The sequence below is a fragment of the Bombina bombina genome, chromosome 6 (genome assembly GCF_027579735.1).
Source record: "Bombina bombina isolate aBomBom1 chromosome 6, aBomBom1.pri, whole genome shotgun sequence".
Classification (NCBI taxonomy): domain Eukaryota; kingdom Metazoa; phylum Chordata; class Amphibia; order Anura; family Bombinatoridae; genus Bombina; species Bombina bombina.
In genome coordinates, this window is record NC_069504.1 from 470,524,867 (window position 1) to 470,536,915 (window position 12,049).

The 12,049-nt window shown below is 38.3% G+C and overlaps 1 protein-coding gene across 1 annotated transcript in view; it reads right to left on the bottom strand.

Annotated features, from left to right (window-relative positions):
* Positions 1-12,049, bottom strand: part of SCAPER (S-phase cyclin A associated protein in the ER) — a 907,354-nt gene that overhangs the window by 569,447 nt on the left and 325,858 nt on the right. Inside the window, exon 13 of the mRNA XM_053719295.1 lies at positions 8,625-8,736. Within this exon, the coding sequence (XP_053575270.1) occupies positions 8,625-8,736 (112 nt within the window). The remainder of the gene's footprint in view (positions 1-8,624; positions 8,737-12,049) is intronic.

A 12,049-nucleotide genomic window follows, 5' to 3' on the forward strand; every position in this document is an offset into this window, starting at 1 on the left:
AGATCCACGGTAGTCATATATTGACCCTCCTGGATCATTGGTAAGATTGTCCGAATGGTCTCCATCTTGAATGATGGGACTCTGAGGAATTTGGTTAGAATTTTGAGATCCAGGATTGGTCTGAAAGTTCCTTCTTTCTTGAGAACCACAAACAGGTTTGAGTAAAAACCCAGCCCTTGTTCCGCAATTGGAACTGGGTGAATCACTCCCATTGTATGAAGGTCTTCTACACAGCGTAAGAAGGCCTCTTTCTTTGTCTGGTCTGTAGACAAACGAGAAATGTGGAACCTTCCCCTTGGAGGGGAGTCCTTGAATTCTAGAAGATATCCCTGGGATACAATCTCTAAGGCCCAGGGATCGTGTACGTCTCTTGCCCAGGCCTGAGCGAAGAGAGAGAGTCTGCCCCCTACTAGATCCGGTCCCGGATCTGGGGCTACCCCATCATGCTGTCTTGGAGGCAGCTGCAGGATTCTTGGCCTGTTTACCCTTGTTCCAGCCCTGGTAAGGTTTCCAGGCTGGCCTGGGTTGTGAAGCGTTACCCTCTTGCTTTGTAGCAGGGGAGGATGAAGCGAGGCCGCTCCTGAAATTCCGAAAGGAACAAAAATTATTTTGTTTGTTCTTTATCTTAAAGGACTTGTCCTGAGGGAGAGCATGGCCTTTTCCCCCAGTGATTTCTGAAATAATCTCTTTCAATTCAGGCCCGAAGAGGGTCTTTCCTTTGAAAGGGATGTTCAAGAGTTTGGATTTTGACGACACATCGGCCGACCTGCGCGCTAAAATGGTGAAACCTGAATTCTTTGCCGCTAACTTAGCTAGTTGGAAAGCGGCATCTGTGATAAAAGAATTAGCCAGCTTTAGAGCCTTAATTCTGTCCATAATGTCCTCATATGAGGTCTCCGTCTGGAGCGCATCTTCCAACGACTCGAACCAGAAAGCAGCTGCAGTAGTTACAGGAACAATGAAGGATACAACTTCAGCATCAGAGGAAGGAATTACACTGTCTGAATCTGAGATCTTACCCTCAGGTGCTACCGAAATATCCTCCTCTTCAGACCTATGAGAGGGAAAGTTCGGAATAAATTACAGTCGTGACAGAAACCATACACACTGATTCTTTACATTTCCTCCTGTGCTTTCCCTGTAGCAAGGGAAAAGCAGACAATGCATCAGAAACGGCAGAAGACATGAGGGAACAATGTTTTGCAAAGAAACTCCAGACCGAGCATGGGAGGAAAAGCATGGCACTGTATTAATTAATAAAAATTTGGGACACCTGAGGAGAAAAACTGCGGCATATTTTGAACATTGTCAAAAGACTCCTGGACAGCATCAGTCCTAGACAATATTGGCTCAAAACCTAAAATTTAGTGTTCTCTCAACACATGAGGAACATAAAGGATTGGCAGACTATATTAGCATTTAAACATAAAGGATATCTGTAATCTATAACAGAGTCTTGATCCATCTTAACAGAAATAAAAATAAAAATATATAAAATTTTACTAAAATTTTATACAGACAAAAATGTTTCTGTTTCTTTAAATTTTAAAACGTAACTGCTTTATTTTTGATGAACTGTAAAAATGAAATTGCTTTATTTTTTAATGTAATGCAAAATAATGATTCAAACAGCTTCTACAACTCAGCTTTAGCTCTGCTGAGGTGCCAACCTTGCTGGATTACCGGAGATAATGTGTATGGAAACCGGAACCAAAACAGAGCTGTTGCAAATAATGTTAAACAATCGTTAATTCGTTCTAACTAAAAACGGCAAGTTGCAAGATTTCTCTCATTCATATACAGTAATTGAGAGAAAAACATAATTTATGTAAGAACTTACCTGATAAATTCATTTCTTTCATATTAACAAGAGTCCATGAGCTAGTGACGTATGGGATATACATTCCTACCAGGAGGGGCAAAGTTTCCCAAACCTTAAAATGCCTATAAATACACCCCTCACCACACCCACAAATCAGTTTAACGAATAGCCAAGAAGTGGGGTGATAAGAAAAAATGCGAAGCATATAAAATAAGGAATTGGAATAATTGTGCTTTATACAAAAAAATCATAACCACCACAAAAAAGGGTGGGCCTCATGGACTCTTGTTAATATGAAAGAAATGAATTTATCAGGTAAGTTCTTACATAAATTATGTTTTCTTTCATGTAATTAACAAGAGTCCATGAGCTAGTGACGTATGGGATAATGACTACCCAAGATGTGGATCTTTCCACACAAGAGTCACTAGAGAGGGAGGGATAAAATAAAGACAGCCAATTCCTGCTGAAAATAATCCACACCCAAAATAAAGTTTAACAAAAAACATAAGCAGAAGATTCAAACTGAAACCGCTGCCTGAAGAACTTTTCTACCAAAAACTGCTTCAGAAGAAGAAAATACATCAAAATGGTAGAATTTGGTAAAAGTATGCAAAGAAGACCAAGTTGCTGCTTTGCAGATCTGGTCAACCGAAGCTTCATTCCTAAACGCCCAGGAAGTAGATACTGACCTAGTAGAATGAGCTGTAATTCTTTGAGGCGGAGTTTTACCCGACTCAACATAGGCAAGATGAATTAAAGATTTCAACCAAGATGCCAAAGAAATGGCAGAAGCTTTCTGGCCTTTCCTAGAACCGGAAAAGATAACAAATAGACTAGAAGTCTTACGGAAAGATTTCGTAGCTTCAACATAATATTTCAAAGCTCTAACAACATCCAAAGAATGCAATGATTTCTCCTTAGAATTCTTAGGATTAGGACATAATGAAGGAACCACAATTTCTCTACTAATGTTGTTGGAATTCACAACTTTAGGTAAAAATTCAAAAGAAGTTCGCAACACCGCCTTATCCTGATGAAAAATCAGAAAAGGAGACTCACACGAAAGAGCAGATAATTCAGAAACTCTTCTAGCAGAAGAGATGGCCAAAAGGAACAAAACTTTCCAAGAAAGTAATTTAATGTCCAATGAATGCATAGGTTCAAACGGAGGAGCTTGAAGAGCTCCCAGAACCAAATTCAAACTCCAAGGAGGAGAAATTGACTTAATGACAGGTTTTATACGAACCAAAGCTTGTACAAAACAATGAATATCAGGAAGAATAGCAATCTTTCTGTGAAAAAGAACAGAAAGAGCAGAGATTTGTCCTTTCAAAGAACTTGCGGACAAACCCTTATCCAAACCATCCTGAAGAAATTGTAAAATTCTCGGTATTCTAAAAGAATGCCAAGAAAAATGATGAGAAAGACACCATGAAATATAAGTCTTCCAGACTCTATAATATATCTCTCGAGATACAGATTTACGAGCCTGTAACATAGTATTAATCACGGAGTCAGAGAAACCTCTATGACCAAGAATCAAGCGTTCAATCTCCATACCTTTAAATTTAAGGATTTCAGATCCGGATGGAAAAAAGGACCTTGTGACAGAAGGTCTGGTCTTAACGGAAGAGTCCATGGCTGGCAAGATGCCATCCGGACAAGATCCGCATACCAAAACCTGTGAGGCCATGCCGGAGCTATTAGCAGAACAAACGAGCATTCCCTCAGAATCTTGGAGATTACTCTTGGAAGAAGAACTAGAGGCGGAAAGATATAGGCAGGATGATACTTCCAAGGAAGTGATAATGCATCCACTGCCTCCGCCTGAGGATCCCGGGATCTGGACAGATACCTGGGAAGTTTCTTGTTTAGATGAGAGGCCATCAGATCTATCTCTGGGAGCCCCCACAATTGAACAATCTGAAGAAATACCTCTGGGTGAAGAGACCATTCGCCCGGATGCAACGTTTGGCGACTGAGATAATCCGCTTCCCAATTGTCTACACCTGGGATATGAACCGCAGAGATTAGACAGGAGCTGGATTCCGCCCAAACCAAAATTCGAGATACTTCTTTCATAGCCAGAGGACTGTGAGTCCCTCCTTGATGATTGATGTATGCCACAGTTGTGACATTGTCTGTCTGAAAACAAATGAACGATTCTCTCTTCAGAAGAGGCCAAAACTGAAGAGCTCTGAAAATTGCACGGAGTTCCAAAATATTGATCGGTAATCTCACCTCCTGAGATTCCCAAACTCCTTGTGCCGTCAGAGATCCCCACACAGCTCCCCAACCTGTGAGACTTGCATCTGTTGAAATTACAGTCCAGGTCGGAAGAACAAAAGAAGCCCCCTGAATTAAACGATGGTGATTTGTCCACCACGTTAGAGAGTGTCGAACAATCGGTTTTAAAGATATTAATTGAGATATCTTCGTGTAATCCCTGCACCATTGGTTCAGCATACAGAGCTGAAGAGGTCGCATGTGAAAACGAGCAAAGGGGATCGCGTCCGATGCAGCAGTCATAAGACCTAGAATTTCCATGCATAAGGCTACCGAAGGGAATGATTGTGACTGAAGGTTTCGACAAGCTGTAATCAATTTTAGACGTCTCTTGTCTATTAAAGACAGAGTCATGGACACTGAATCTATCTGGAAACCCAGAAAGGTTACCCTTGTTTGAGGAATCAAAGAACTTTTTGGTAAATTGATCCTCCAACCATGATCTTGAAGAAACAACACAAGTCGATTCGTATGAGACTCTGCTAAATGTAAAGACGGAGCAAGTACCAAGATATCGTCCAAATAAGGAAATACCACAATACCCTGTTCTCTGATTACAGACAGAAGGGCACCGAGAATCTTTGTGAAAATTCTTGGAGCTGTAGCAAGGCCAAACGGTAGAGCCACAAATTGGTAATGCTTGTCTAGAAAAGAGAATCTCAGGAACTGATAATGATCTGGATGAATCGGAATATGCAGATATGCATCCTGTAAATCTATTGTGGACATATAATTCCCTTGCTGAACAAAAGGCAATATAGTCCTTACAGTTACCATCTTGAACGTTGGTATCCTTACATAACGATTCAATAATTTTAGATCCAGAACTGGTCTGAAGGAATTCTCCTTCTTTGGTACAATGAAGAGATTTGAATAAAACCCCATCCCCTGTTCCGGAACTGGAACTGGCATAATTACTCCAGCCAACTCTAAATCTGAAACACAATTCAGAAATGCTTGAGCTTTCACTGGATTTACTGGGACATGGGAAAGAAAAAATCTCTTTGCAGGAGGTCTCATCTTGAAACCAATTCTGTACCCTTCTGAAACAATGTTCTGAATCCAAAGATTGTGAACAGATTTGATCCAAATTTCTTTGAAAAAACGTAACCTGCCCCCTACCAGCTGAACTGGAATGAGGGCCGTACCTTCATGTGAACTTAGAAGCAGGCTTTGCCTTTCTAGCAGGCTTGGATTTATTCCAGACTGGAGATGGTTTCCAAACTGAAACTGCTCCTGAGGACGAAGGATCAGGCTTTTGTTCTTTGTTGAAACGAAAGGAACGAAAACGATTGTTAGCCCTGTTTTTACCTTTAGATTTTTTATCCTGTGGTAAAAAAGTTCCTTTCCCACCAGTAACAGTTGAAATAATAGAATCCAACTGAGAACCAAATAATTTGTTTCCCTGGAAAGAAATGGAAAGTAGAGTTGATTTAGAAGCCATATCAGCATTCCAAGTCTTAAGCCATAAAGCTCTTCTGGCTAAGATAGCCAGAGACATAAATCTAACATCAACTCTAATAATATCAAAAATGGCATCACAGATGAAATTATTAGCATGCTGGAGAAGAATAATAATATCATGAGAATCACGATTTGTTACTTGTTGCGCTAGAGTTTCCAACCAAAAAGTTGAAGCTGCAGCAACATCAGCCAATGATATAGCAGGTCTAAGAAGATTACCTGAACATAGATAAGCTTTTCTTAGAAAAGATTCAATTTTCCTATCTAAAGGATCCTTAAACGAGGTACCATCTGACGTAGGAATGGTAGTACGTTTAGCAAGGGTAGAAATAGCCCCATCAACTTTAGGGATTTTGTCCCAAAATTCTAACCTGTCAGGCGGAACAGGATATAATTGCTTAAAACGTTTAGAAGGAGTAAATGAATTACCCAATTTATCCCATTCCTTAGCAATTACTGCAGAAATAGCATTAGGAACAGGAAAGACTTCTGGAATAACCGCAGGAGCTTTAAAAACCTTATCCAAACGTATAGAATTAGTATCAAGAGGACTAGAATCCTCTATTTCTAAAGCAATTAGTACTTCTTTAAGTAAAGAGCGAATAAATTCCATCTTAAATAAATATGAAGATTTATCAGCATCAATCTCTGAGACAGAATCCTCTGAACTAGAAGAGTCCAAAGAATCAGAATGATGGTGTTCATTTAAAAATTCATCTGTAGAGAGAGAAGATTTAAAAGACTTTTTACGTTTACTAGAAGGAGAAATAACAGACAAAGCCTTCTTTATGGATTCAGAAACAAAATCTCTTATGTTATCAGGAACATTCTGCACCTTAGATGTTGAGGGAACTGCAACAGGCAATGGTACATCACTAAAGGAAATATTATCTGCTTTAACAAGTTTGTCATGACAATTAATACAAACAACAGCTGGAGAAATAGCTACCAAAAGTTTACAGCAGATACACTTAGCTTTGGTAGATCCAGCAGGCAGTGGTTTTCCTGTAGTATCTTCTGGCTCAGATGCAACGTGAGACATCTTGCAATATGTAAGAGAAAAAACAACATATAAAGCAAAATAAATCAAATTCCTTATAAGACAGTTTCAGGAATGGGAAAAAAATGCCAAACATCAAGCTTCTAGCAACCAGAAGCAAATGAAAATGAGACTGAAATAATGTGGAGACAAAAGCGACGCCCATATTTTTTGGCGCCAAATAAGACGCCCACATTATTTGGCGCCTAAATGCTTTTGGCGCCAAAAATGACGCCACATCCGGAACGCCGACATTTTTGGCGCAAAATAACGTCAAAAAATGACGCAACTTCCGGCGACACGTATGACGCCGGAAACGGAAATGAATTTTTGCGCCAAAAAAATCCGCGCCAAAAAATGACGCAATAAAATGAAGCATTTTCAGCCCCCGCGAGCCTAACAGCCCACAGGGAAAAAAGTCAAATTTTTGAGGTAAGACAAAATATGATAATTTAAAGCATAATCCCAAATATGAAACTGACTGTCTGGAAATAAGGAAAGTTGAACATTCTGAGTCAAGGCAAATAAATGTTTGAATACATATATTTAGAACTTTATAAATAAAGTGCCCAACCATAGCTTAGAGTGTCACAGAAAATAAGACTTACTTACCCCAGGACACTCATCTACATGTTTGTAGAAAGCCAAACCAGTACTGAAACGAGAATCAGTAGAGGAAATGGTAAATATAAGAGTATATCGTCGATCTGAAAAGGGAGGTAAGAGATGAATCTCTACGACCGATAACAGAGAACCTTATGAAATAGACCCCGTAGAAGGAGATCACTGCATTCAATAGGCAATACTCTCCTCACATCCCTCTGACATTCACTGCACGCTGAGAGGAAAACCGGGCTCCAACTTGCTGCGGAGCGCATATCAACGTAGAATCTAGCACAAACTTACTTCACCACCTCCCTTGGAGGCAAAGTTTGTAAAACTGATTTGTGGGTGTGGTGAGGGGTGTATTTATAGGCATTTTAAGGTTTGGGAAACTTTGCCCCTCCTGGTAGGAATGTATATCCCATACGTCACTAGCTCATGGACTCTTGTTAATTACATGAAAGAAATATGTGCGCAACAGATAATTCTACCGCCACACAAGCCCCGTCCATCGTGGGTGTGTCAAAAATAACGAGTATCACCAACATTGAGCCTATTCTCCTCAAGTCCCCAGTGCCTGCAAATACTGCCTCACATAATCCCCTTAAGACATTAGGATTAATGTATCAAACATCCCATTTCAGGGAAATAATAAAGTGCCATATTTTTTCCTTAATACAGCTTAAGAAAAATAAATTTAGCACTTACCTCAATAAATTCTGCTGGCAGCAAGGCAGCTCACTAGGTTTCAGAGGTCCTCTACCTCACATAGACCTGTGGATAAATAATAAAAAGGGCAGCACTTTATTTAAATTTTAGGGAGGCGCAGTGAGAATTATGTCCCACAAGTTCCTTTTGCTTAAAATCCACCAATGCTCTACTGAAGAGACTGAAATGGACTACGGCTACACCCTAGAGGAAAAACAGCACATACTTGTACTGCAATTAAAATAAAAAAAATCTTGATTAAAGAATCTTCTCAGACACTAACTTTACCACTTCCTTACTCAAGCATAGGCAAATAGAATGACTGGGGTTGGAGGGAAGGGAGGTGATATTTAACAACTTTGCTGTGGTGCTCATTGCCGCCTCCTGCTGGGCAGGAGTGATATTCCCAATAGTAATTAGATAATCCGTGGACTCATCATCATCATGTCATTAGAAAGAAAATTGGGTTTCATATCCCTTTAAGAAACTGTCCTTAGAACAGTAAACTACACTCTAACGTAATTCTAAAAAATCTCTCAATTTAAGACTTAATTCTTAACATTGAATTTTATGGTTTTAATAATATATACACAATCACAATATATTTTGTCACCTCCCCATTGACTAGTGGAAAGTTCAATCAGTGACGCCTATATTCTTATTCTGATGTTTGTGCTCATACTAATGATCCCCACTCACCCGTTCTAACAACTTTTGCAGTTTGAGAGCTTTCTCTTCCCGGAGCTTCTCTCTCAGTTGCTGAGCTTTTAGCTGTTTCTCTTCATGCTTCTTTTTTGATTCAGCAATAGTTCTAAAACAGAATATAAAATATCAGATTTAGAACAAATTTGTGTTGCTTTAAACACTCCCATGGAATGATAACCCCTTAAAATATCCCTGTTACCAAACCAGATGTCTAGCAAGTCACTACTGAAATCTTGCTTAATGGGACATAATACTCATGTGCTAAATCACTTGAAACTGATGCAGTATAACTGTAAAAATCTGACAGGAAAATATCACCTGAGCATCTCTATGTAAAAAAAGGAAGATATTTTACCTCACAATCTCCTCATCTCAGCAGAGAAAGTTCTGTGTAAAAAGTTATAATTCAGCTGCTGCCCAGCTGCAGGTAAAAAAAAAAAAAAGAAGAAAGAAATAAACAGCAGCCAACCAGCATTAACAGTGCTGAGGTCATGAACTCTTTTACTGTGATCTCATGAGATTTGACTTAACTCTCATGAGATATCATAGTAAACTTCCTTAAACTGAATAGGGAAATAAGATGAGAGTGCACAAGGCTCAATCCCTTAGCTGTCCCAGGACAGACATACTGATTTCCTGCTTAGAAGTCTTTTACAATGGAATGTGGCTACTGAGGAACTTTTGAGGTAAAATATCTTCCTTTTGTACTTAAGAGATGTTCAGGTAATATTTTCTAGTCAGCTTTTTACAGCTATGGTGCATCACTTTCAAGTGTTTAAACATTTGGGTATCATGGCCCTTTAATTAAAGGCAATTAAGAAATTAAAGAAGGAGCAGAAGGTGTCCTAGCCACTTTTCCAGTAAGCTCCCCACAAGCTTAACATACAAATTTAACACAAGTTTTAGAGAAGGAAAAAGGGCGCTTCCACAGCTGACAAGGAGTAAATATCAAAGTTTTTCTAAACAATTTTAAATAAATCTAAAAACACTTCTGACTATAAAGATAATTTCATATTTTATGTATAGAAAAAAGTATAAAAAATATATAGTCAAATTTAAAAATTTATATCAACAACAATGTAATAGCAACGTGTATAGCAACAGTTTTAACAAAGCGTAGCAATATATCAACAACAATGTAATAGCAGCATTTATAGCAATAATGTATCTGTGTTAGTCTAAACAGCACAACTGTGTCAGTTTATACAGCACTAATAATGCAGCAAAAAATAAACCTTTTATGTTCAATAAAAAAATTCTTTATATATCAAAAGGTATTAAGCATAAAGAACATATATAGAAAAAAAATATATATTCAAATTTTAAAAAACAGTTGCAGTATATCAACAACAATGTAATAGCAGTGTTTGTAGCAACAGTTTCAACAAACCGTAGCAGTATCTCAACAACAATAAAATAGCATCATTTATAGCAGCATTGTATCTGTATTAGTCTAAACAGCACAATTGTGTCAGTTTATACAGCACTGATTATGCAGCAAAAAATAAACCTTTTATGTTAACTAGAACATTCATATATTTCAAAAGGTATTAAGCAAAGATTTGCTAGCGTTAAAAAATATACCACCTTTATAAAAAAAAATGGTTTTACCACCTTAAATTCAAAAGAGCCTTATTACTAATAGGTATTTGTATTTTTAGGTCTTTTTAGACTCTTTTTTTTTTTTTTTTTTTTTTTTAAAGGTCTTTTTAGACAAAACGAAATGTGTGTTTGCCTTGATAAGTCTTTTATGGACTTTAGGATATCAGTTCCCAGAAACTTTGCCGTTCAGTCCCTAATGTCACTATCTCAGCAGCTTTCCAAACCAGCTTTTTAACAGCTTTTCCAAAACAGCCTTACAAATACCTATGAGTAAAAAGGCTCTTTTGAATTTAAGGTGGTAAAACCGTTTTTTATTAAGATGGTATATTTTTTAACGCTAGCAAATCTAAAGGGAGACATTGCATTCTAATGGCTGATCCAATCAGCCAATCGGATTGAACTTCAATCCGATTGGCTGATTACATCAGCCAATTGGATTTTTACTACCTTAATTCCGATTGGCTGATAGAATCCTATCAGCCAATCGGAATTCGAGGGACGCCATCTTGGATGACGTCATTTAAAGGAACCTTCATTCGCTGTTAGGACATCGGAAGAAGAGGATGGCTCCGCGTCGGCTGGATTCAAGATGGCTCCACTCCGCTCCGGTTGATTAAAGATAGAAGATGCCGCTTGGATGAAGACATCTGGCGCTTGGAGGACCTCTTCTGCCCCGATCGGATGAAGACTTCTGCCGCTCTGGATGTCCATTTCGGGCCCATCAGTGCCCGGCTGGGTGAACACGGCTCCAGGTAGGGTGATCTTCATTGGGGTAGTGTTAGGTTTTTTAAGGGGGGATCGGGTGGGTTTTAGAGTAGGGGTGTGTGGGTGGTGGGTTGTAATGGGGGGGGTTGTTCTTTTTTTTTTACAGGTAAAAGAGCTGATTACTTTGGGGCAATGCCCCGCAAAAGGGCTGGTAATAGAGCTGATTACTTTTGTAATTTAGTTTAGGGTAGGGACATTTTATTATTTTGGGGGGCTTTGTTTTTTTATTAGGGGGCTTAGATTGGGTGTAATTAGATTAAAATTCTTGTAATATTTTTTTATTTTTTGTAATTTAGTGTTTGTTTTTTTTGTAATATGGTTTAGTTTATTTAATTGTATTTTAGTTTAGATAATTGTAGTTAATGTATTTAATTAATTTATTGATAGTGTAGTGTTAGGTGTATTTGTAACTTAGGTTAGGATTTATTTTACAGGTAATTTTGCAATTAATTTAACTAGGTAGCTATTAAATAGTTATTAACTATTTAATAGCTATTGTACCTAGATAAAATAAATACAAAGTTGCCTGTAAAATAAATATAAATCCTAAAATTGCTACAATGTAACTATTAGTTATATTGTATCTATCTTATGGTTTATTTTATAGGTAAGTATTTAGTTTTAAATAGGAATAATTTATTTCATTATAGTAAATTTATTTCGTTTTATTTAAATTATATTTAACTTAGGGGGGGTGTTAGGGTTAGACTTAGGTTTAGGGGTTAATAACTTTATTAAAGTAGCGACGACGTTGGGGGCGGCAGATTAGGGGTTAATATTTGTTGGTAGGTTGCGGCGACGTTGGGAGGGGCAGATTAGGGGTTAATACAATTTATTATAGTGTTTGCGAGGCGGGATTGCGGAGGTTTAGGGGTTAATACATTTATTATAGTGGCGGCGATGTCCAGTCGGGAGATTAGGGGTTAATAAGTGTAGGTAGGTGGCAGCGACGTTGGGGGGGGGGGGGCAGATTAGGGGTTAATAACTATAATGTAGGTGTCGGCGATGTTAGGGACAGCAGATTAGGGGTTCATAGGGATAATGTAGGTGGC